This window comes from Agelaius phoeniceus, chromosome 4 (genome assembly GCF_051311805.1).
Source record: "Agelaius phoeniceus isolate bAgePho1 chromosome 4, bAgePho1.hap1, whole genome shotgun sequence".
NCBI lineage: Eukaryota > Metazoa > Chordata > Aves > Passeriformes > Icteridae > Agelaius > Agelaius phoeniceus.
Genome location: NC_135268.1, coordinates 30,615,580 through 30,642,324, shown reverse-complemented (window position 1 = coordinate 30,642,324; position 26,745 = coordinate 30,615,580). Strand labels below are relative to the sequence as shown.

The 26,745-nt window shown below is 39.7% G+C and overlaps 1 protein-coding gene across 3 annotated transcripts in view; it reads left to right on the top strand.

Annotated features, from left to right (window-relative positions):
- The window catches only part of SH3D19 (SH3 domain containing 19), an 82,185-nt gene that overhangs the window by 9,964 nt on the left and 45,476 nt on the right, over nt 1–26,745 (top strand). For all 3 annotated transcript variants that reach the window (XM_077177203.1, XM_077177204.1, XM_077177205.1), the window contains exon 2: nt 8,409–8,448. In XM_077177203.1, the coding sequence (XP_077033318.1) occupies nt 8,409–8,448 (40 nt within the window). The remainder of the gene's footprint in view (nt 1–8,408; nt 8,449–26,745) is intronic.

Below are 26,745 nucleotides of genomic sequence, written 5' to 3'. Positions count from 1 at the left end.
GATGTTTGTGGATCCATTACCAAGAACTATTTGAAGTGTGTCATTATGGTATTTTGGCACTAGAGCAATGTAGAGGTACTTATTAGTATATTTACAGAGGCTGAATGCCTCTGACAGGATCTGTAGGTCTTTTTGGTGAGTGCACAGAACTGGGGAGAGGTCTAGTAATACATGGGAGGGTAGTTATTTCCTCCAAAGTACCAAACAATTGGAACTGTCTCTGCCAGCATTACCGAGTGTTGAGAAAAGCTGTGTTTATCTCTGGTAAGCACAGGATTCTTTGTTTTGAGGGCTTTCGAATGCTTAATAACTTTGCCATCCTTTTTCTTGGTCAAAGCAGTTTTTGAAGCCTCTCATTGACAGTAGGTGAAACTGCTTTGTGTTACCATGAGTAGCACCTGAATGGATGAAATTTGCATTTAGAAGACTGAGAACAAAATGCAGTAACCTCATGTTGAGGGTAGAAACAGGCAAAGAATTACTTTTCTAACAGCTGCACAAGGTGACATCATGGTGCCAGGAATCCAGCTGTACATAGTGACTGCTGGTCAGGATGTTCTTCCAGGACCAAAGGGCACCTGTACGCAGATTTCCATGCACACGTTAGGCCAGTAATGGAGGACTCTGAGGTACCTTAAAGGGGATTTGGTAGACGTTTAACACCTTGGAGTAGATGTGGATAAATTCAGTGCACACCTCAGTAAAATGTCTTCAGAATGCTAGGTGATTCACTTCTTTAAAAACTGGATGCCGATCACTACATAATTAAATAATACCCCTTCAAACATTACTTGCTTTAATAACAGCAAAGTGCTGGGCTTCCTGTTCTGTGGAATAGTGGCAGAGAGTTGCACAACTTTTAGGCATGTGCTCAAAGCTGATGGAGGAGGGTTATCTCAGGGTACAACAATTTATTCATATATGCCACCATCATTAAATAAATCCATTTTTTGCGCTTTCACATTAATCCCTTTTATGATGTGTCTAGGTCTTGTAGTCTTTGTTTGATGATAAAGTGCAAGAGTCCTTTTTGGGAATAATCCATTTTATGGTACTTCAGAAGTATCCTATGCACATGAGAAGCAATTGTTACATTCATTTTCCTAGAATTTTTTTATTTCTGTGTTGGGCAGAATTACCAATGTCACTGGAGGGAAAATATGTTGTTAATAGGCTTATGTCGAATGCACTTCCCTAGAAAATTAGTACTTGTAAAAAAATCAGTGATATTTAAGACTGTTCTCGTTAGGTGGACTGGGTAAACAGCCTGGGGATTCTTTAATCATAAATAGTGACAAAGGACCATAAAATACTCCAAGAACAAGCTACTGAGTATTTCAGCAGTATCTTAAGAGAAATAAATACTTTCCTTGCCTGGTACATTTCTTCTATTTTTAGAGATACTGCTTTTTTTTTTTTTTTTTTTTTTGTGGTTGAGTATATTACAATCCTTTCTTTTCATACATTATTTTCTTTCTCTCTGTGTCATTTCATCTCCCTAGTCTCCAGATTCCTCCCACAGTGCAGACCTCTGCACTTACTTGCACTCACTGTCATGTCTGATACCTGAATTGAAAGCAGTGTCACCTTTATTCTGTCAGTGGCTTCACAGGATGAAATAGTCAAGAAGGAAATTTTCTTGTTTGTTTTAAAGCCAAATTTGTTTCCTGATATACAGAAGGGGGAATATCTTGTGAATTGCTATTCAGCACTTTATTGTGAATCCATGTCTTGCCCACATTGAATATGACTTGGCTTCCAAGTGCTTAATCCATAAGATTACACTGGGGACTTTTGTTGTTGAGGTTTTCCACCTCAGCAGTATGTTGTGACAGGTGAATGTACCTACACAGAAGTGTTCAAAGCTGGAGGCACTTTTGGTGCTGGATGTTCTGGTTCTCAAGTAAGGCAGACGCCTGAGGATGAGAACAATGGAATAAATTTGGATCTTGCATATTGTGTATGAATGCTTATGAGATAGTCTGTTAAATACAGTGTCAGAAGGACAAGTTTATTCACACATCTAACTATTGCATTTTTTGTATGTGTATCAGCACCCTTTGACAGGCAGACATAGGTAGGACCGAGTGAGCTCTGTGGTCTAGCTGAGGAATATGCAGAATCTCTGCAGGCATGCTAAATCTCTGATTCAGGAAGAAAAAGGTACTCTTATAAAAAGATAAAAGATAATTTGCTTTTAATGGCAATGCTAGCAACATCAGAGAATTATTTTTCAGAAATGTAGATTTAACATTTTAGAAATGCCTAGAGAGAAACGTATTTTGTGGTTATAAGTCTTCTGTTCATCAAAATGTTGAGTCAATTAATACTTTCCTTAGGAAAGTATAAAAAAATAAGTAGTAGGGCTCATCTAGAGTAGCTCCCACTGTGATACTGGTGGTGAACTGATACCTGTGTCTAGTTATACTTGAAGTACATAATCTAAGAATTACATTGCACTGATCAGCTGGGATGTTTTTCATGAAGATGTGGGGATTTGTACTTCCAGGAGTTGCTAATTTTTTTTAAAAAGAGCTTTAGAAGCAGCTGTGTCCTAAGTTTCCTCTTTAAACAACTGTGGTAGAAGGCAAAAGTGTGGTAACATATGTATGTAGTGGGTGTATTTGATTGCTTATATACTTTGTTTATCATTTTTGGCTTAAGAACAAGCCCAGTTCCCAGTGCTGAGTTTAGTCTAGGTTCTTACAGCACAAACCTTTTAGAGAAATGGTGATAGCTTACGCAGTCTGTTTCCTTTCTCTTTTGTTTTCTGCATCTGCCCCCTCTTTTGCTGGCACATGTGCTCACACTGATGCACACACACTTTTGCTGTTGCAGTGCAGGAGAAATGTAGGAGCAAGAATGAGGGGGTAGAACTTCAGAGTCACAAAAACTAATCAACAGCAAATGTAGCATTGGCAAATGTGGCCTCTGCTGTCCAGTAAAATCCTTTTTCACTTATATGTTGTGCACTTAAAAGTGCACTAAAGGCTTTAAAGATGATTATAGTTTATTTTTAACCTTTTTAGCAAGGTAAAGATACTATAACTTAAAGTCTTGAGATAATTACATGCTTTATGGTGATCAGTCGGTTTCAAAATTAAATATTTGACTGCAGAGGTTCATTGTGTTCTCAGCTGTGTGTTGGGGTCCACCCCCAGCCATCTATCAGTTGTGTTTAAGAGTGGGGGGAAAAAAGCATTACTCCAAGTATAAAAAACTGCAGCAATGCTTTGTGCTTACAGACTCAGTTACTGTTTAGCACTAAAACTGACAGACTACTATAATTTCATTGTGGGGGATGTTATAATATTGTTTTCTTCCTAGCAGTGTACTGCTCTGGAAGTCAACAGCATACTGTAGAATTTAAAGTAAGTATAAAAACTGTCCACCTTTACAATTAAAAACTCCAAGCATGTCCTGATTTTGTAGCCTTTTGCAGTAAAGGGAAAGCTATACATAAAGTAAATTTTTAAAGTTCCTTCCAAGCCTCTCATTAATCTCTGCTTGAGCCTTCTGTCTTTTAAACAACTGATAAGGGACTCTGCTGTTAAAATATTAAAATATTAAACAAATGTTCAGTTTTATGAGTTTTGCTGTATGACTGTTCCTAACAAAATTGACCAAAATTTATAGTAGATTCTACACAGTGGAATCAATTTGCATTGTTCTAGTTCCATACCTGAGGGAAGTGCTGAAGGGAAGGAAGAGTGGCTTTGAGCCACAATATGCCTTAACAAACAGGCAGAAAGGTGGCAGTATCAGTGGCAGTTACTGCTTGTTCCAGTTAAAATAAAGCAACTAGCATTGAAAATCCCCCACAAATGCAGATCTTCTTTCCAGAAAATGTGCAATTCCTTTGAGTGAGGGCCCCATCTACACTGGCAATTAGAAATGAAAACTTGGAGTTTTTGATTCAGTTGTCTGGCAGGGACTGGTGCACCATTTAGCTGTGGTCTAGATGTATATGACTGAACTAGTGGCATCACATTTTCAGCACAATGCTTTGTAAAGCTGCTGTATTGGTCTTAGTGTCTGGCTTTGTCAAGGCCTGATGGCCTTCAAAACTCACTGGGAATTGATGCATTCAGATGCATCATCAGGATGAAAGTTGTACAGCCTCTTCCAATAATTTGCTTATCCTGAAAACATGATTTCTCTCTATATTTTGATGTTGACAGCACTGCTTAAAAGCCCATGGTTTCCATTGCTTGGTTTATTTGGAGGTTTATCATTGTTACAGTAGCACATCATGCTTGCTTTCTCTGTGAAACCACTGCTGGGCCATTGGGGGCTAAAAACTGCTGACATGGAGACTGCTGGTTGCTCTAACTACATGTCTTCCTGGAGAGTGTTAGTGCCCTGCCTCTTTTGCTGACTGGTCAATTCAGCAGGCATAGTTAAACTCTATTTCCCAGAAATGGGAATGGCATGTGCCCCCCTTTCCTCCCTTCAGCTTTTAAGAGATCAGGCTGTGGAATGGGGTTAAAAGTGGGAAGTTACCAGCCTCAGGAGGTAATTGCATTGAAGGTTCCCCAGTAGCTTTGCAGTTTGATGCAGCAGAATGTCTGTTAACTTTCCACTCATTTTTCAACATTGTTTGTTTATACTTGAATTTTTTTCTAGTGAGAGCAAACTTTTCAGTTGAAGTCACTCTTAGCAACAAGATGCTTTGAAGAAGCTTGCAAAATAAACAGAGGAAAATAATGGCTCTACTGAGTGTGAGTTGCCTTTTTCCTTTTCTTTGCTTGTCTTCCAGAAACAAGAGTGATTGCCTTAAAAGATACTGTTTTCTGCATTGGTGGTCTTTTTGGCAAAAACTTAAGCTATTTCAGGTTTGTGGAGCAACTGAAATGATGTTGACCCAGTTATTTTTCTCCTGATGATTATACTTATATTTTCCTTGAGAAGAAAAACTTTTATGCCATTTTAAAAACAAACAACAGAAGGAGCTAATTTTCCCAAACTTAGAGTGTAAGAGAATCACCTTTTTTTCTGAAAGCAACTGGTACGTGGCATTTCTGTCTGCCACTCAGCTTTTGCATACTGAAAAAAGGCATAAGGTGTCCATGCTGCCGCTGAAATACGCAGAGCATGATTTTGTAAAGAAATGCTAGATTTGCCATATTATTGTGGTATGAAGAGCAGATTTTTGTGCCTTAATGTTTTCCTTGATTCCTCTGCTGTGCTTAGAACTGGACAACAGTCTTCCCAACTTCAGCCAGGAGTGTCTGACTTCTTCCACCTCATCTGCTGCACCTACTAGCTGCTCCTTGCACTATATCCTGCTTCTGAACAAGGCTAATATATTTCTCTTGTATGGCTGTAATGTTATGAGGGCAGCAAAGGTTTTGTAAATAGTAGATGTGAGTATGAAGTGGAGAAAATCTCAAGTATGGTCTGCAGGAGGTTGGAGCATGGTCAGTTCTCACGGATTGAGAGACTGCAGATCTTTGGCTATGCAAATTGTGGATTGGAGGACAGGCAGAAAGAAATTCATTAACTAAAATAAACTTAGGATTGTACAGTCCGGTTTTGTAGCTTGTGAGTACTAGCTGCTTGTAAATTCCTAACATATTATACTACAGCTGCATACACAGTGAAGAATTTTATTGCTTTTAGCAACAGAAGGATAGGGAGGATAGTACTGGTGTCTTGTGTCTGGAAGGTAGTATCTGTCACTAGAAGTGGCATTTTTTCGTGTGCATTTCCTATGCCAGAGTGCAGACAGGCTTGTTTGTTCATTTTAAGTGCTAGTCCAGCAGCATTCAGTGTTTGCTCTGATTCGACACACAGTTTTGGTTTCCAGAGTTTAGGACTGAAGAATATACAGTTTTCTGCTAGCAGGACATAATGTCCTGTAATGTTTTATAGCAATTTGTATCTTTGATATTGAGGAAAATATGTAGTGCAGGATTTCATTTTCAGATCTTTCTAACTATACAGTCTTCTTGCTTATTTCTGTTAGAAAAGATTACAAAGACATCTCTCTGCTGTTGAGGTAACATGTATAGAGAAAAGAAAATTAGTTGTGGGCATGCACTTTTGAGACTCAGCTTTTTTTAAGTCAAGGATTTGCCTACAGAATGGAAAGATTAGATCTCTGTGTGTGTGTGTATTGCAAAAAAATTGCCTGTTCTTTCTAGGCTTTCATATTCTAGTGTTTGGAGAGGTGTGTCATTATTTGAATTGATGCTTGTACCTAATGCCAAAATAGCATTTAGAAATGCAAAATATACAGAATCACAGAATCAATTTGGTTGGAAAAGACTTCTGAGATTGAGTCCAACCTTCGACCACACCACCTTGTCAATCAGACCATGGCACCAAGTGCCATGTCCAGTCTTTCCTTAAACACCACCTGGTACAGTGACTTCACCCCCTAATTGACTCCAAGCACATAGCTGAAAGATTGAACTCCTTGAGTCTCTCATTACAGTTGAAACTAAAACAAATTTTAAAGGTTAAGGTCACAGCAAACCTAATGTAGTGGAGGTTTTAGTTCTATTTTAAAATGTTGGCTCTTTGCTTGTAGGATTACAATTTGTTCTTTTCAAGAAGATCATTGTGTGTGTGGATGGTGTGCTCTCATTAAGTTTATCAGAAAATAAAATGTGCAAAACCAAATATAGCATTGAAATGCTGAAACGGGAATGAAAATAAAAGGGAGAAGGGAATCACATTGATTTCCTGAAAGAGCAGGTTGCAGCGGTGTGGGCGGGCAGTGGAGGATCTGCTGACTGGCCATGGGCTGTGTGGGAGAGCTCCCAGAGGCTGTGCTTACATGTGCTCCGACTCGGTTTCTTCCTTTTCACTCGCTCATTCACACGATTGTTTCAGCAGTGGGGGGGCTTTGTCTGAATGCTGTTAGATTGTGGCTGCTCACAGAGCAGGAGATGCTGAGAACAAGCAACAGATGGCAAACAGATTTCAGTAGGAGGTCCGGTCTCATTTTGTTCAGTGCTCCCAGGTAAGGAGGTTACATGGTAAGGATGGAAGGAGTGTGTCTTTGAAGAGCTGCTGCTGCTGCAGCTCTGGTTTGAGCTATTCCAGAGCTATACCATGCTGCTTCTGCTAGCAGAGTTGCACACAGTGTGATGAAATGAAGATCGCCGTGAGTCAGGAAGACAATAAATTATAACTGCGTGGCTATGACAGCTCAGTAGGAGCACCTATGGATGGAAAAAGCATTACATACTTTTAAGCACAATTGACATGAGATAATTTTTTTACCACTTTAATGAAAGCTTAATCAAATGAGCACGTAAAGCTTGGAGAGGAAAATATTTCTTTTACACAGGAAATAAAACTGCACAAACAAATATGTACTGTTAACAGAGCAAATTTTATTTCAAATGCAGAGCTTTAAGATTGAAAATACAATCTGTGAGCGTGAAAATTTTTTTAGGAAGAGTCTTCTGTATAGACAAGCTTTTCAGTAAAGTGTTTATTAACACACGAAAAATAGCTTTCTGTTTAAAATACACAGAGATCAAATTAGAAGCAAAAGCACCATGGTCAGTGGAGATTATGTGCAGCTGTAGGAATTAACTTCTGCTTGTATAGTGGATCTTTCTGCATTAAAAGATTAAACCCCCCTCCTCTAATTTTAGAATATATGCATTTTAGGTGGACAACAGCCTCAGCTTTTCAAGTAGTTCAAAAGTCATGCAGTAAAAGATATTCTGGACTTAAAATATAAAAGATAATATATTAATTCTAATATCATAGCACTGCAGTTATTTTATAATGCTTGTACAATAATCATAACTCTTGAGAGAAATATTTTTTACTTTTGGTGCATGCTGGAGCTTTATATGTAGATATTTGTGGGTCAATCTCATTAGTCCAAATAAGCTACTTGAAATACTTACAGGATAAAGAAAACCTTTTCTAAAAACACAGAAAAATTCAGTATTTTGAACCCCCAGAAGCTGAAGAGTTAATGGTGGGGTTGCACTGGATTCAGTGTATTTGCAGATGTTGCTGCAACCAACTGCTGATTTTTCTCCCATCCTGTCAGGGAACTCTGCCAGCCATGATTCATGGAATGATTTTTTTGCGCTGAGTAATCTGTGGTTTTTCTTTTTTCCTCTTCCCTCTCCCTTATTTTTATCCTGAACTAAAGCACTATTCATTTCAGCTAAAGGGAGGAGAAGCTTCCAAAGCATTAATACAAAACATTAAATACACTGTGTTTTGAGTGGAGGAATTGTAACAAATGTTAAACTTGCAGTAATTTTACTTGGTCTTAGGCAGTCTAGTTCAGTGTGGGAAAACAGTTTTAGAACAGAATCACCTTTTGGTTTTGCTAGTCATATGGTTTCACAGTTCTCTTAAGACTTCTGTACTAGTATTGCTAAAGAACATCCAACTTCTGTGCTGATATTATGCCTCCTTTCTCACAGATCGCTCAGAAAGAAATAAACCAGACTGCCGCTCTTCAGGGTAAGAACTGTATTTCTCTATTTATTCTTCCCTTCTCTTTCTTTTTTTTACCCTAATTTCTTCCTTTTATTGGGTGAACTAGGAAATTGGCCAGAAATATAAAAATGTCATTCTTCTATTTCTCTGTTTTGGTAACAGTAATGTAAAATAAGTTTTGTGTTAAACAAAATAAGTTTGTGTTAAAAATAATTGTTTTATATTCTTTATGGGCAAAGTTCTTTTTTCAAGAAATTAATAGGACTTGCTAGATTGTAATTGTACACACTGAAACTCCAAATGCTTGTTTATGTATCATGCACAGGGTTGTTTGGTAAAACTGTGGTTTAAAACAAGAAGCCCCTCATGACTTACTACTTTGAACTCTTTGCTTCTATAGCTAGGAAAGTAATTCTTGGTTCAAAAATAGCAACACTTTATTATTTATTCCATTGACTCTGATCCCATCATACCCAAGGTTTCACAAGAAATAAACAAAAGTGTTTTAAACAGAGCCCATACACACATACACCAACACGTTGTGTTTATTTAGTTTCCATCAGGATTTGTCATGAACTTCTAGGCTATTGATTTGCAAGGCCATATTTTCCATTAAGCTTCTGAATATTCTGTAGTTCTTCTTATCCTCTGATTTTTAAATAATCTCTTTCTCTATTGCCTCATTTTCAAACTGTCTTTCAGTTCTCCACTGGGGAATAGGATTTTGTCCATGTCATGTGGCAGATAGTGGAATTTTAATGAACCAAAGTGATAGAGCAGACCAGCGAACACTGGCTCTCCCATTCCTTTGTGAAAAGTCTTTCCAAAAAATTCCCCTGGTGTCCAGGCTTTTGACATGACCTGACCTTTTCATTTGATTTTTACAGTCTGCATTTTTTCCTTTTTGGTACAGTTTTACAGTACAGTGGGCTAGGATTTATAGCTGAAAGAACAGTGTAGCGTTTTCTTACAGCACACTTGATGTGTTGTATCTATTGTGTGATGTGATGGGAGAGGATTTTCCCTTCCCTCCCCCATCTGCCTCAGCACTGTAGCTGATTCCAGCAGTGTGTTTAAGTTGCAGGGGGGTATTGCCTTTGTCTTAGAATACTTTTATCTGCTTAAAGGCTCAATCACTGCATGTGCTGATTTCCTTTAATACTTAAAAATACTGAACTTTTTTCTTTTATTTTCTAAAAAATTTGTGGTTACAGTCTAAATGTTAGAACTTTCATTAGATCATGTCATATTACAATAATGTCAAACAAATCCAAACCATTGTAAAAAAGAAAACTTACTTTATCAAAATGTTTAGTTTAAGGTTGAAATAGCTTCAATCTCTTCCTCTTTCTTCTCCCTAGTTGTTCTCACCAGTATCTTTTTGCTCTGGAGTGTGTTTTATAAGTTTGAATTTGGACCAAAAGCAAAGTAAAACTTCAAATTTTTTTCCATGGAATTGGAAGGTCAAATGTAGACCATTTTTTTTTTTGGCAATAAAACACTGCCCTAAGTTGCCTGGACTACAGTCTCCAAATTCTCATGTGGAAAGCACAGAGTAATTAAGAGTATAATGTAGATTGGTCATAATGTTGAGAGAAATGCAGCTTTCAGTAGTCTTTCATTCCTGTAAGTAGTGCATGTGCTTTCTGACCATATCTATGTATCTTCTACCCCCTTCTTAGTCTCACTGGCCATTGTGTCATGGGCTGTGAGGAAGACAAGCCACCATTTGAAGGGTGGTGTTGTTTTGTGCATGTCTCATTACTGTTTCTAGACTGGAACAGGAGCAGCCTGCCTTACTTAAATGATGTACTCTGCTAATTGATATTGCTGCACTCAGTGGTTCATCTCTCATTATAATTAGAAGCACTGTTCTGTGGTGACAGATTGCTGGGTGAGATTCTTATCCCAAGTCTGGCCATGTCATGCCCTGGAAAAGAGCTGCAGTTGCATCAAGGCCAGAGCCCCTTGATAGAAGACCTGAGGGAAAGCTAAATTATGAAGCATGCACAGCTAAAACTGAAGTGTAAAGCACTCTTCTCTTGTAACATAGGCAGCATTTCCAAGCTGTTTGAATGTTACTGGGGACAGTTTTATTCCATTTTATGATGACCTACCTCAGTTTGGACACTGTCCTCTCTGGGAGCAGTTCATGACAACGGAAAAAGAAAATACAATGGTTCAGAGGCATCTTGGCTACTTATTCCTTAAACTGCATGTTTAGGGATGCATAGCTTAAACACACAAGATACTACCCCTCTCATGGTCTCAAGTGGAACAAAAATGACACTGCATGTCCTGAACTCAAGGTCTGGAAACAAGAGTTTCTGCACTAGAATTACTATGAAGTATTGGACGTGGACATGGGTAGATCAGCTGACAAGATGAAGGAATAAGCAATGAACCTTGAGAAAGGTAGATAACCTAAGTTGAAATAGCAGACATAGATGTTTCCAAGAGAGATTCAGAGAAGTAGTTTATTGTTTCATACAAAACTCTGACAAGATCTTGCCCAGAAGTCTGTCAAGTCTAAGTATAAATGTGGAACACTGGGATAAGAAGAGACCAAAAGAAGGCCCAGATATCCACCACCAACTCTTCCTCATGTATTGTAACGTTAGGTTGTGGTCTGGAACATGATCATCATAACAAAAAGGTCACATAACAATATTTCTTGTGATTTCAAGGTACTAAAGCTTGCCCTTTCCAATCTCCTGTTCTTATATATGTCTCTGCCTATGTATTTCTAGATGTATTTCAAGCTTGTGCTTGAGTCTTTGTAGTATTAGGGATGAAGAGTTTATATACAGTGAGACAGGATCAGTTTTAAAACATACCTTTGGACATAATTCACTTGCAATGAAAGACATTAAAAAAACTGTTCTAGGTAGAACAGTATATAAATGGTCATTAATATAGTACTTTATACATTTAATATAGTACTTTATTATAGGGTGATGCCATTTAGAAGAATTTTTACAGCAGTATCAGGAACTCTGACAAATATTCTGATTTGGTATTAGCCTGTCAAATGTTTAGCATGGGAGAAATGCTACAGAAAGAGAGAGCATTCTGAGAGCGATACAGGGATCTAGCATGGCATGGGGAAGAAACCTGGAGAGTGGATAAACTGAAGACCACAGATAATGATTGAAAGGGAGGGAAATAGCTAACCTTTACAAAACGTGCATTATTACATTATCTTCTGCCTCTTTTGGTGATTATCAACCATCTGGCACTCAGGAGAGTTTAGGTAAGGCAAGGAGTAGCAGAACAGGGCCTGTGTATCTATTTCATGTACTGCTCTGCACTGATTTTTTGTTAAATATAGCACGTTAGTAAGATCAAAACAAATGTTCACTCAATCCAGATAATACCTATTGCTATGTTAATTTTAATCAAGAGACATTTAGTTTCATGACCTAATAGCCACCCTTCAATTGTTACATTTCAGACAGTATGAAAATATATCTCTACTGGTAACAGTGGTCTGTAATTATAATTCTTGATTTTACTGTCAGGTCATGCTTGTACTGTTATCTCTGATAGCTTCAGGTCATGCACTGCTGTAACACAAGTCAATTAGGTCAAAAGAAGTAGGTCTTTATTCCTCTAAATGTTTTCAAACTGAAAATATGATAGCAATAGAAAAGAAGATTTCAGGCATCTACATATTTGCAGTTAATCCCTGAAGGTAAGTAAAGCTTGTAGAAGGAACTGGATTTTTTTTCTTCTTTTGGTTAAGGATTATTGATCAAAAAATCCTGAAACACAGTCCTATAATTTGGTATAATTCTTTGTAGTTTCCTTGACCTTGGAGATGAGCAGATGAAGGTAGCTAACAGCTGCAGCAATTTATTGAGAGATTTAGTAGGGTATCAATCACTTGACTTCAAGTCAGAAATATCAGTTTCTACTGTGAAAAATGGGAAGGGGGATAAAAAGAATTAGTTCATTTCTAGAAACAGATCCTAGGTTTTACTGCATATAGTCTGCCTGGTGACTGTAATATGTTTAAGTTCTTTTACAGCTGGTTGCCTTCATTTGATTGCAGTAAATTGAGCTTTTTTTAATTTAAAATGCATCAAGTCAACAATACAAATAGACAAAAGTCATCTTTTGTTCCTTTATAAACAAGCACTTGTAGTGGCTGATCAAAGGGGCTACTGATCCCTTAAGTGAAGCTCTGGTAAATCAAGTGATCATTTTTATGAATGGTATTTTGTATCTGACTTTGGTTTTAATTGTTTGGGGTTTTTTTTAGCAGAATTCCATTAATGAAAGCTTCTCTGCATTTCTATTTCCTCTGCTACATAATGTTGATTTTAATCTCTGTGTTTAAGAGATACTGCAGTAACAGTCAGACTATCCCTTAAGAATGTGTTTTCCCAGATCATCTGTGAAACCTGAAAAGACACTCTTTAATGAAGATCTTAAGCGTTTAACAGAGCATGAAGGAAATCCTAAGGCACTGGCTTGAGAATGTGGTGGAACTGTCCCCTCTTTATAATTAAAATGAGGTGGTTTTGCAAATCAGTATGCTTTTGAGGTCTTGAGAAAACAGTAACAGGTTTTTCTATGTTGTAACCATTACAGTCAGTCATTTAATAGTTTCACCAGATCATAGAATATCCTGAGTTGGAAATTACCCACAAGGGTCATTGAAATCTAACTCCTGGCCCTGGACAGAACCATCCCCAAGAGTAACACCCTGTGCCTGAGAGCATTGTCCAAATGCTTCTTGAACTCTGTCAGGCTGGTGCTGTGACCATTTTCCTGGGGAGCTGTTCCAATGCCCAAACATCCTCTGGGTGAAGAACCTTTTCCTAATATCCAACCTAAACCTCCCCTAACCATAGATTCAGGCCATTCCCTCAGGTCCTGTCACTGGTCACCACAGAGAAGAGATCAGTGTCTGCTTCTGCTCTTCCTGTCAGCAGGAAGTTGTGACTGCAATGAGGTCTCTCCTCAGTCTCCTCTGCTCCAGGCTGAACAGACCCAGTGACCTCAGCCACTCCTCACACAGCTTCCCCTCAAGCCCTTTGCCATCCTTGTTGCCCTCTGGACGCTCTCCAACAGCTCAGTGTCTTTCTGATCTTGTGGCACCCAGAGCTGCCCCCAGCACTGGAGGTGAGGCTGCCCCAGCTCAGAGCAGAGCAGGACAATCCCTCCCTCGCCTGGCTGTGCCTGCTGCCCCCCAGGACAGGGCTGGCCCTCCTGGCTGCCAGGGCTCAGTGACTCCCATTCAATGCCATGGACCAGGACCCCCAGCTCCCTTTCTGCAGTGCTGCTCCAGCCTCTCGTTCCCCAGTCTGTATGTACATTCAGGGTTGCCCTATCTGAGGTATAGAATCTGGCATTTGTCTTCGTTAAACTTTATATTGTTGGTGAATGCTCTGTCTTAGTCAAAGGGGCAGTGTGGAGAGACTTCTGCTGCTTCTGTACTGAGAATCACTGAATGGAGGGAAGGTCATGCAGGTCATTTAATCAAGCATGGTGCTCATAGTGGGAAGATGCTGATGTTAGGTCAGACCCATGATGTTTTTTTATAGCCAAGATTTGAAAATCTCCCAGGAACGAGAGATTGAGCCTACTTACTTTCAGCCCACTCTGAGGCTGCTTGTCTGTCATTTACCAACTTTATTTCCAAACGATTGTGCTGTGGGAAACACTACCAAAAGGAACAGTCTAAAATCTGGACTACTTTATATCCAGGAGGACCGAATTCATTCACAAAAACATCCTGAAGTACAGTTTTTCATCACTGTTGTTTAAAACCCTTGTGTTGTCTACTAGCAATGTGTGAACAGCCTTGTCAGTGCTTCTGTTTTACACAGGAAAATTTCAGGCTTTTGCCCATCCAGCCAGTGTAACAGACTGTAATACACATCTGAAGTTTGAGACTTTGAACCTTGCTGGCACTCCATCTGAATGGGAAGGGTAATGTGTGGAAGAAAGAATGAATGTTGGGGGATGTTTTACAGTGATACTCTTATTCATTATATTTAGCTTTTGCAATTTTTAAGGCTAGAGACTATCAAGTTACTCTTGCTCTAAGCATGCTTTTAGGCTGTGAAAATAGAAATGTCCTGCTTTTGTACCCTCCCAGTAGGTCAGAAGTCAGGGTAGATCTAAAAAGTATCTAGTCTCCTTTCCAAATCCTTGGGGTGCAGTTTCACAATTGCCCTGAGCTGAGCTAAGCCTGTGTTGCTCCAAGAAGGAAAGGTCTCATTCTCTCCTTTGGGCTGCTGTCAGTGCTCATGTGGTTAGTTGGATCACAAGGCTGGTCTCCAGGGAAAAAAATAGCTGTGTCTCCACTTCACAGATGAAGCAGGTTCAGCATAGGGGGGCAGAGTGATTTCTTGCAAGTTCAACAATCGGTCAATAGCAGAACTGGAAACAGGGGCTCTGAGTTATGACTTTTCTTGTTATCTTAAAAGTAGGCTCATGTGACTCCTTTATTTTCAGTCTAAGAGATAAATTTTGGATTTACTCACTCACTCAGTGCAATCCCACAGGTTAAATATAGATTTAAACTGGTGCAGTTTGAGATTGGAATCTACTTATGTGTCTTTCTTTTGTTTATCTCATGTTTCTCATCAGCACGTGTTTTCACCTTGGAGCTGTTGCTTCTGGAAGTAGAATAAGCTGGAGCAATTTTGTGCAGCTTGTTTTTTTGGTAGCTTCTTTGCCACAATAAATCATTATACTTAATTTTTAATTCGCAATGTTAATTTTTACTCTGCTCAGTTTATACTTATCTGTAAATGAGGAAAAAAAGAATCACAGGTAGAGCTGAGGAATAAATGGCAGATGGGTTCAGCGTAGTTTTTGGCAGTTAGGGATCAGAAGAGTATCTAGAGCCTGTTCCTGGGGGTGTTTGTTTTAATGTTGGCCATTTGTCACTGTTGTGTTGGGGATTTTTGCCTATTCATCTCACAGATAGCAGTAAAGAGTTATTGTGAAGGGTGTATCCTAGCCAGCCTCCTAGATCCTAAACAGAGAAGAGGGATTTGTTTTAATAAAAAGAGTGCTCTATTCCTGGTTTCTGCAAAGGGAATTCTGGAAGACTGTTTGCTCTGGTGCCCTGAACAACTCTTTCCGTTGTCTGGGCTGCTCTCCAGTGCTTATTCTAATTCATAATGGAAAATAACGCTGCAAATGAGATGGTTGTTGAAAGAATAAAGAGAAAAAGGCTCACCCTCTGTCTTCGCTGAAAGAATTTCACTGCTTCTTTGGGCATCTTGTGTACATGAGCAAGTTTCACCATCCCATCATCTTTCAGAATAGACTTCTATAGAAAGTACTGAGGACCATCCAGACACATGGCCACACTCCTTGTGCATTAGGAGAATTATCTGGGGCATGAACAACCAGGATAGACATTAGTTCTAAGAAAGGTGGTTTCAGGAAGGACACAATTGCACATTTTTTAAGCCAAGTTAATCAGTCATGGTTATAATTTTCCTTCTTTATAATTTTGTTTCTCTCCAAGACATTTCAATGATGAACAGCAGATGAAGTTTGTGGTAGCTGGGAAGGAGGGCTGGGAGAGAATTCTTTCCAAAGGTATTTATAATGTTCTCAAAGAAAACAGAAAAGGAGGAGGAGCTGCTAAGAGAAGCCTGTAGGATATGTGTCAGGGCTGAGGAGGCAGACTCAGCAGGTTGTAGACTTGGAACGCAGAAATATTAATCGTGAGGTTGTCTCTGAAAGAATTTCATGTTGATATTTTAAGAGTGTTGGAGCTTTTGTTTATTTCCCTAAGGATTTATGTAGGTTTCTGTCTAGGCTCAGTATCTACATTTTCTTTTGCCTCTGGAATTTGAGTGGGAGAGCTCTGTTTGCAGTTATATTGTATTCGTTTCTATGGCTTCTTACTCTGATGTGCACAAAAGAGAAGAGATTGTTATTTCATTCTTTTTTATTTTGTTCTCTTAATGTACCACTCACCTACTTTGTAATTTCATTGTAAGTTATTTCTTTGGTGTCTTTGTTCTTTATTCTAGTATAGGGAATCAGTTACCTCAAGTACCAGCGTCTGATTTGGCAGGTTGAACATTGAAATGATTGATCAAGTACTCTTTTAAAGCCTGTAACAGTTGCATTCTTACTACATCATGGGGGCAAAGTATTCCTAGTGAGGCCTGTCACATTGATAATTTCTTCCTCTTAAATGTATTTTAGTATAATGTACGGTATTATGTGCAGTTTGCACAGTTGTACTTTTGACTCCGATTCTGTCGTTTGTGAGAGATTGCATTTCTGATTTTTCTATAAAATTTCTCTGTTCAAAAATGGTATTTTGCTCAGTGCATCACCATTTGAATTTAAGCCATGTTTGCATACTGCATTTGTCCTAGTTTTGGCCATCTGTGACAAATCACAGGCTCGACTGAGCTAGTATTAGTCCCTAGTATAGACAAGGATGAACTGCTTTTTCATCTGTTCCAGCTGCTTCAGCTTCAAGAAGAGAACTAAGATCCAGTGATACAAAACGTCGTGTTGCCTGTTCCCTTGGAGGCTTACAACTAAGGCAGGTCACCAGCAGGTCTCTCATGCCCCAGGGAGGTCCCCTGCTACTGAGGACAAAAGTTAGACCATGCAACCCTAAATATGGAAAAGATTCGTAGAAGTATGGTCTTTATAAGTATGCATAGCTGCATCTTAATCTTGGGAGCATTGTTGTTACAAGAGGCTTGTCATCTGACTACAGTGGACACTGCCTTCTCCTGAGGCTTGAGGCAAAGGTTGACTTCTAATTAAAGAGGAGGTCCAAATCTAATCAGGGTGTTCCAACCACAAGCAGTAATTACTGTATTAAATCTCTCTTTTGATCTATAGCATAATAATCTGGTTGAAGCAAAAGAAGTACCTCAGTGATATCACGTTTTTATTAAGCAATACTTTTGCTTGGAATAAATGCTTAGTAAAAAGAAACAGCTTTGGTTTTACTATTATAATTCTTCTATTTCATGTCATTGGACTTCTGCTTCTCCATCCCCTCACACACCAGTATCCAGGATCTAGTATTAGAACCTGAAAGAAGGTTGGAGAAGTGAGAGGACTAGAGGAAATGGCCTTAAGCTGAGACACAGGAGATTGAGATTAGACATTATTAAAAAAAAAAAAATCACTGTTATGGTAGTCAGGCATTGGAGTAGATTGCCCAGGGAGGTAGTGGAGTCACCATCCTTGGAGGTGGTCAAGAGACATCTGGATCTGGTGCTGGATGATACAACTTAGTGGTTTAGTGGTTCAGGGGTTACAGTGGTAGTGCCTGGTTGACAGTTGAACTTGATGATCTTAAAGGTCCCTTCCAACCTTGATGATTTTATGATTCCATGAATATAGTATAGTTCAAACAATCCTGATATCATTTTGTGATTGGACCAGGTCAGGAAGTTTCACAGTTTCTTTGGACAACTGTTTTTAAAACCACTGTGTTGTTTTATTGCCTTTTTTCCATGGCCTCTTCTAAAATAATAGGTCCATGAATAGCTAAAAGCATGTAGTGCTCCTCACAGGTGAAGGTAGGAGGAAAGAGAAGAATATAATGGAACAAGTACATTAATGACAGCTGCAGGAGAGGCTTTCTCACCACACCTTACTGGTGTATAGGACAAAAGATTATTTGCTTTACTAGTCAATCTATCTTCTTCCTTCTGCGGTTGTTGACAAGGAAATGAGTTCTGTTAAATGAACTTTTTACAGTGTGAACTGACTAGAAATGCTTTCTGTTAGTAACACTATTTTTTTCACCAAAGATGGATCTGAAATGACAACACAGTTCTGTGGTGCAACTTGAAGCCATTTTTTCTTGTTCTTTTCCTTGTTATTTGGCAGAAGAGACAGACCCTCACCTTGATATAACCTATTTTCATGTGGTTTTAGGGAGCAATAACGTTTCGCATGAGCCTCTTTTCTCCAGGATAAACACCCCCAACTCCCTCAGCTGCTTGTCACAAGATTCGTGCTCCAGGAAAGCACAAATCTCCAACTGCCCTTCACCAGTTTTGTTGCCCTTCTTTGGACACTCCCAGCACCTCAGTGTCCATCTTGTAGTGAGGAGCCCAAAACTAAATACAGAATTCAAGGTATGGCCTCACTAGGGCCAAGTACATAGCAGCAATCACTGTGTTGGTCCTGCTGGCCACACTGTTTCTGAGACAGGCCTGGAGGGCCACCTGGATGTATGCTGGCTCATGAACAAAGACTATCAACCAGCATCCCCAGGTCCTTTTCCACCAGGCAGTTTTCCAGCCATTCTTCCCTCGGCCTGTAGCAATGCCTTGGGTTGTTGTGACCCAGGGGAAGGACCCTGCTCAAGGAGGGAATGCTAGAGCACATTGCAGCGATTGTGTCCAGATGGTTCTTCAGAATCTCCAGTGAGAGAGAATCCAGAACCTCTCTGGGCAATTTGGCACAGTCACCTGCGCAGTAAAAAAGTTCTTTCCTATGTTTGGTGGAACTTCCTGTGCATCAGTTTCTGTCCCTTCCCTCTTGTCCTGTTTCTTGGCACCACTGAGCAGAGCCTGGCTCCATCCTTTTGTCACCCTCCCTGCAGATACCGAGACATTGATGAGGTCCCCTCTCAGTTTTCTCAAGGCTGAACAGGCTCAACTCTCTTAGCCTGTTATTTTAAGGGAGATGCTCCAGTCTCATCATCATCTTTGTTGCCCTCCTCTGAACCTGCTCCAGGAGCTCCATGTCTCTCCTGCGGTGAGGAGCCCAGAACTGGACACAGCACTCCAGATGTGCCTCACCAGAGCTGAGCAGAGGGGCAGGATCACCCCCCTTGCTCTGATGGTATTGCTCTCTGAGAGAAGTGGTACTTTGTATTTATTAGCCAACAGTAGGTTTTCATTAGGGTTTTTTTGAATTCATTCACACTTTTAGCACCTACAGTGTGTTGTGGCAAGCAGTGCCAAAGCTTAACCTCACATTGCATGTTGAAAAGTCTCTTTGGCTCTTTTGAGCTTGGTGTCTGCTAGTTTTTTATAATGCTTTCTATGTTCTGTAGAGCAAGAGACTGAACTGTCATTCCCTACAGCTTGCTGCTTGAGAAAGTTAAAATGGTGTTGTTTTGCTTTTAAATAGATCATGTCAATCAATTAGGTAGTCTTAAGGAAAAGGTTACTATTACTTTTGGAGGCCCAGAGGCATTTTAGCAATAGGCAAGAAGGTTGACTGATACAAGAAAAAAGATGGGAATGATTTACTGCCTTTGGAATTAAGGACATCACTAAGAGTGGAGATTAGAGAAATTGCCTGCTTATGTTATCTGAATTCAGGGCCTTTAAGTTGAAATGGAGATTGAAAAAAAGTAATGCTTATTTTCTACACCTGTCCCTGTAAAAATTATGGATCAAGGGTTCGAGGTCAGAGATGAAGAGGTAGTTATAAAAGAAAGGTAACCCCACTGGTCCCTGGTTTTTCTGGGTTTTTTTTAGTTGCTGGGGTAAGCTAATACTTGTGGCTCTTTTTAATTTCCTCTGCCTAATTCACCTGGTGACATGTGGCACATTGATTGAAATGCATGGAGGAGCATGTGATAGAGCTATGTGTTTGGGGGGTACTTACAGGTGAGGGAAGGGCATTGATATCTGTGGCTGTGAAATGTTGGGGGAGGTATTTCTTATGGCTGTTGCTCTGACAAGGGCCGGTTCAATCTGTTCTACAAGGTGTTTGTTTTTGAAGCTAAATTTAGTTGGGTGGCAAAAAATGATAGTGATTATTTCTTCCAAGTTGTAATCATCCATTAGAGACTGCAGTATTTACTGTCTTGCCATATAATTTGAGGTCCATGATGTTGTAAGACAGCCAGGATATATGATTGAGGGTGGAGGGAGTTCCTTTTGTCATGTAGTATGTTTGCATGGTGACTTGCTGAAAGATGAGATCTCTGGAGAAATGTCCCCGGAGGTTAAAAGCCTTCTCTCAGTTGCTGAGGTAGGTTTTGTTCTTACGGCAAATTCAGTGCTGTTCCCACCTATCAGGATTTTGCAGTGGGATAAATACAGGTTTTGTAGGCATCAGAATGATTTAAAAAATTTCTTTGGCTCTGTGGATCAATGCTTCTCTTTCACTCTTGGAAAATAATTTGAGTATGTGTAAACTTGAATGCTTTTCCCCAGCCTGGGCTAGTGAAGGTGTTAACTTTTACTATACACTATACCTTACCAACCTCCTTGTAGAATCAAAATTAAAATACTTAAAAAATAATCTTTGATGCATATGTTTTTGGAGTTGACCTTAAACTCAGAGTTGCTGGATCACTGTGAATGTATAAAAAGGACTGAAGTTTAAGGTCATGTTTAAACTCAAAGGTAAACATTCCATTCCTACAGATATGTGAATGTATGGTTTGTTGTTGTGTAGTGCAAATTTCTGGTGAATAATTTTCTGTATTTTGTAACCAAAAGCTTTATGAATATCTGTGTCATAGAAGAAAAGGAAGCATTTCAAGAAGGGCAGGCAAAGTGTTCAGGAAAACATGCCATTTCTCTGACTGAGCTGCATGCAGGGTACCTTCTCAAAAGACAGGTCCAATGAAGGGTGTGGTTATGAGATTTTATTTGACGATTGCTGTGCTCTGTGCATTCTGGAAGGGCCACTGTTACAAGTTCATGGATCTCACTGTACACTGTAGGGTGTAACTGGGTGAGTCAGCAGTATATTGCAACAAGATGTGATCATGCATGAAAATTGTTTTACTTTTGTGAGATTTTAATGTAAGAGGGTTGAAAATTAGTGTTTCTGCTGCTTGTTAAATTATTTGTTTATAAGAACAAATGGCCTATTTGAAACCAGTATGTTTCTTTATATGGATGACTTTGTAGTATTCTTAAACACATCTTTTGGCTGTTGGTTCACATTAATGTTGTACAAGGGGTTTTGGTTTCTTTGTTTCTCATTTTTAAGCACTCAGTTAAAGCCTTACTTTGGTACATATGTTTTAATATTTCTGTCATGTAGGCTGTCCTTCACAACAAATGCCTTTACTGCCAACACACATCTATAATTAAAACAATGAGGAAATTCCCTTAGTTTCCTCACTCAGCTAAAGGTTAAACTCCAGCAAATTTCATGCTGCTTGTTTGACTCGACTAGCCTATAAGGAAGTTGAATTAGGCTGAAGGAGCACAGAAATCCTATGGCATGGGACTTGTCAAAGAACTTGGCATTGGCAATTGTTGTACTTTGAAATTCTCAAAGGCGTTCAACTGATTTTTTGGTAGTGAGGTCACACCAGTGCTGAACGCTTCTCATAATCCCAGTTCTGTGGGTTAGGTTGAACTTTACATTTTAGATCCCAAACATCTGTCTTTTGTATTGCAGTGGTGGAATCATGCTGCTAATGTTTGACTAGGCAAGACCTAGACACTATTTCAATGCTGAGCGTAGAACCTATTTAGTAGTGTTTCTGGGAAGTGAGACTCAATGATTCACCTGTTGGAGGCCTCAGTTGCCTCAGGATTCCCCAGGAACTCCTCCCTTATTGCTCTAGTTTCTTCTCAAAGGATGCACAGCAATTGAAGCAAGTGGGTGTATCTTTTACAGATTTTTACACAGGAAACAAACATACGTAGGCAAAATCAGCCTGTACCTTGTTGCTTTGGTCTGATTACTGCTGTGATGTCTTTGAAGTCTGTATACTTGCAAGCACCTGAGCTTTCTCCACTGGATTCCTCACCTCCAGTATATGCATCATCTGAGTCTTGCTGAGTTCTTGTCCTTGCAGTCAACATCCTTTTGTTCTTGCTTGTTCTTCTCTGGAGCAATGTTCTTTTGTGTTTCTATTCTGAAGCTTCTCTGTTTTCAAAAGTCCAGCTGAAATATACCCATCTTTTAATTTCTTTGGGTGATTTCCCCACCCATTCCCTATTGTTTCTATTGTTTTCTCTTTGCTGATCTGCAGATAAGTGATTTAGTAGGGATTTAAGATACTCACTGCTATAAAAGTAGTGTTACCTATTTTGTTACAGTCATTATTAATGTTTCTAGGCAGATGAGAACATTGACATACCACTTTTTCCCTTTACGGTACTTTAAAGATAATCTTACCACTATACTCGTATGTTCTATGAAACATAGAAACTATTTGAAGAAAATCTAATATTCATGCTTTATAACAGTTAAAGCCCTGTAAAGACATCTTGAATCCTGTGGATCCAGATTTACTGGTTTTCTTTATGCCTTTGTCCTGCTCATCCTTCATGATTAAACCAGGTTTTATTCATCTGTGATGTCAATTACAAAGGTTCTGGAGCTCATTTAGCCACCAGGTTATATTTGATGTACAGAGATGTATGAAGCAAGCAGAATGTCCCATCAGTGGCTAGAGAAGGCTTTGATTTACTGACTGAAATGCAACTGCAAATAGTTGAATCAAAAAACCATTCTTCAGAAATAGGCTTTGTTTTGTACTCTTGAACTGCAAAAGTAGGGCACTGTCATCTTTCCCCATGTGCAAATGCAGAAGCTCTGTAGACTTTAATGGTAAAATATTTCCATCAGCAGAAGCTTCACTTTACATCTAAATTGTTCTGTTTGAAAGCGCTGGTTCTTCCCTTCTGTTTTTTAACTGTTACTTTCCCAAATATGCTGTTCCTATCACTATAACAATTCAGTGATACTTCAATTTACATTTACAGTGCTACATTGCTATTATGCTATTATTAAAATTATAGGTGTTTTCTACTCCTAGAATTATTTACTACCAAGATTAAATTGCCATTAATCGTAAATACTATTTACTGATTTTAATCAAAACATACTAGCTGGTTTATCATAACAGTGAGTGTGATATGTTGATAGATGGCATAGTGGGGAGCCTTTTTAGCTGTTACAGGAGGGCCAAAGTCTTCTTGTAGCATACATTTTATTGGGAGCTGAAATCAGTCAATATGCAGTGAAGACTGAGAATTACTTGAATCATGCTCTAGGCATTTATTTGCCTTTCTGGAATGGCTGTGTTTATACAATCATCTTGGGCTTAGGGACTGTTCAGCTCAGATTGTTGACTGAAAGAAGATGCTGTAGGAAATCTGTCTAGAATGTCTGTAGCTCACAGTCAGGAAAGAGTTCAGGGTGCACACAAACCAAATGACTCAGATTCACAAAAAATTTGGGAGGTGTTTCAGCCTCAGGGTCTAAGCTGGACATTATTAAATGTGGAAGCCGTTGTAACCTCATGACTTGTAGGCTGCTGTGAGAATTGAAGTGTGAAATGTTATCATCTGCTGCCATGATTTGCTTTGACTTCCTGCCTGTGTTCTGCCTTAAAATTGAAGGTTTCATTGCTAAAATACGATCCCAAAGTATGACAGTGACAAGCACATGAATATGTAATAAGTAGTTGAAGAAACAGCTAGAGAGCAATTCCTGAAAGGATTTCCCTATGCTGATCAATGTGAGCTGTTTTAATTAGCTGAGCAGCTGGATTTTAGCTGCTGCTTAACTACATCCTCACTTGTCCAGACAGTGGGAAGTTGCGGTTGTGGCATTCATTAAGTGATGCAGAAGCAGACATCCTCAGCATATTGATGAGGATTGAATTGTTGCTGGACTTAATTACTGGTTCAGGATTTCTTGCTTTTGAGGCTGAACCCAAGAGAGAAGTGAAGTTGTGTGGGGGTAAGTCTTAATTTCTAGATGACCTATCTGTACTATTGAGCATGTGATTTCTTAGGTGACTAGATCTTTTCTAGCCTGCTGTACCTGCAGGGCCAGGACAATACCCCATGATCTAGCAGAGAAGATGCAAGTGTTCATTTTACAGAAAGGCTGCAGGGACAGGCTGCTGCCAACTGTGTTTGTTCTGGTGCTTGTCTGATCTAGTCAGCCAATATGGATGATCAGCACTAACACAAAAAAAAAATATTAAGAGTCAGCTGATAATGAAGGATGAGAAGAGCAGCTGACATGAGGTATAGCCAACATTTGGTGATTTACTGTCAGATTAGTGGCAGAGTCATGGACTTAAGGTTTGTTTTGTCAGTGGAGGCTGAGCTGCTTACCCCAAGGACTGCTGCTGGCCTCCCTGTCCACTCCCATCACTTCTCCGGTGCTACCCTGATGCTCATGTGGCTCTGCAGCCAGCTGGAGCAGTTGGCCTGTCTGGCTGAAAATTAATCAGGATATTTGGGATGGGATTCTTTGTTGTTAACAAAACCATGTGGCTGATCCAGCAGACTTGTGACCATGCCAGCACCAACACAAGAGAGTTGGTGGAAATGGTGAGCATGGGGAAGGCAGGAGTACTGGCTGTGCACTGTCTGCTTCTCTGACACTGATGGGGAAAGTGCACCTGGACTCCATGTGCCATGTCAGCTAATTTACACTCTCAGCTAGAGGACTGGGGCTCCTCAGCAATGGAGGCATTGAAGCAGCTGACTACTGTGGGTGCATTTTCAGTGTAAATTGACTTCCACAGGATTAATACAATTCTGTCTGCTGCACCCACATCATGAATTTGGGATAGCTGTGAGTCTTCTGTTATAGCTTTAAGAGCTTTTTGGTAGAACTAGTAAGTCTGTCTTTGGCCTGCAGGTGGTGGTAAATCTGATCTTTTGCACAAACTCTAATTTAACTATTAAGTTACTACCATCTTTATGTAATTCAGTCTGCAGTGAAATAATTTAGGTGACATTTAAAACATTTTGTGCTTGGAGTAATGTCTTCTAATAAGTTTTTAGAATGTTGTACTGTAGTACTCTGGCTGTTATAAAGATGGCATGATTTCTAAAGTAACTGAGAGGAATATATGATGCTTTTTGTTAAACTAGTGTTTTGCCTTACAGTAATTTCAGCATGAGCTATTTTAAAATTCTTGGCTCACATTCCAAGAAGTCACAAGACATTAAAAATAGCAACATTTTAATTCTTTTTACCCTGTGTGTGAGTATAAAGCAGGGTCAATAACCATCACAATTAGACATATGTTTAACTTTTACACGGGTATGTGAACCTAAGGACTGATACTTTATGTAAAGCTTCATATAACTTGACATAAAGGATAAATTTTGAGATGTTGGAATAAATGCTTGAGAATATTAATTTTTTAGAACAAGTGATCATTTTTCATTATTTTTGTTGGCTTTTTTCCCCCTTTAGGCTTTTCTAATATGTCTAGGCTTTTCTGTATGTCTAGAATGATGTATGAAAAAAGTGCAATCAGTTTTCCTGTAGAATATTCATTGTTATGTCAGTTGAGATAAATAAAATAAAGGTCCTGGTTCTGATAAAGGGAGCAGGCAATGTGAAGGGCCACTCAATTCCTGCTGAGAATCCCATGCAAGCCAATAGGAGGGTGTGGAAGCAGATGACAAAGAGATGCTGGGACAGGTTAGTAGCTTGGGATGTCTTTTGTATCCCAAGCAGTGTCACAACCTGTGGAGCAGAAGGCTGTAGATAGCCGGGGGAGATGGCTATGGGTAGGCTCAGAGGCAGGAAGGGGACAGTCAGAAGCCAGTCCTGCCTGTGATCTCCAGAGGCAAGTGAAATCCATCAATCCTCTGCCTGTTTGTACTCAACAACCAAGCTGCCTCACTGTCAGCCAGCTTGTGGGAATGTGCCCATGAGGTGCCCTCCACTGGACTGCAGACTCTGGTACTCCTGAACCAGCTAAAGGACCAGGTGGGTGAAAAGATGGCCCAGAACCTCCAGGCCTCTTGGCTTAGGTGGCTGTCCTGCTCTGGGCAGACACAGCTCCCTGCCTGCTCCCTTGGAGATGGCTGTGTGATTTGAGCTTTATTCCACTTAAACAGCACCTCCCCTTCCCTGCTCTGTGGGGACTGCTGAGGTGAGCGATGCTCACACAGACGCTGTGTTGGGTCAGGAGTTACCCTGCAGGAGCAGCCTTCTGAGAAACCTGGTAGCTATACTGAAATTGTGTTTGAAGAGAGACAGTGCTCAGTCAAGGAAGTGTTGAAGCACAGCCCCAGATGAGGGAGAAACCATGGTTTGTGCACAGTAATTGCACTTACTCCACTGAACAGTTTACAGCTCTTTGCCCAGTCTACCTTGTGGCAATTTTATTTTCCTAATGCACAGATGTGAAATATACTTTTGAAGCATTTTCCTCAAGTATTTATATTTAGAAAACCTGTCCCTGAAACCAAGAGTAGAGCCTGCCAGAAAGAGTGAGAAGGTGTTTAACAACTTGAAACACACCACTCCAGGTTCTTTATCTTTCAGAAATGGTGACCCATAGGACCCTTTTCATATTGCTGCCGACTTGAAGTACCCAACTGCTTTCAGCATAGCAGGCAGAGCAACTTACAGATCCCCTCTGAACTTACTGAGGGGGTTTTTCTG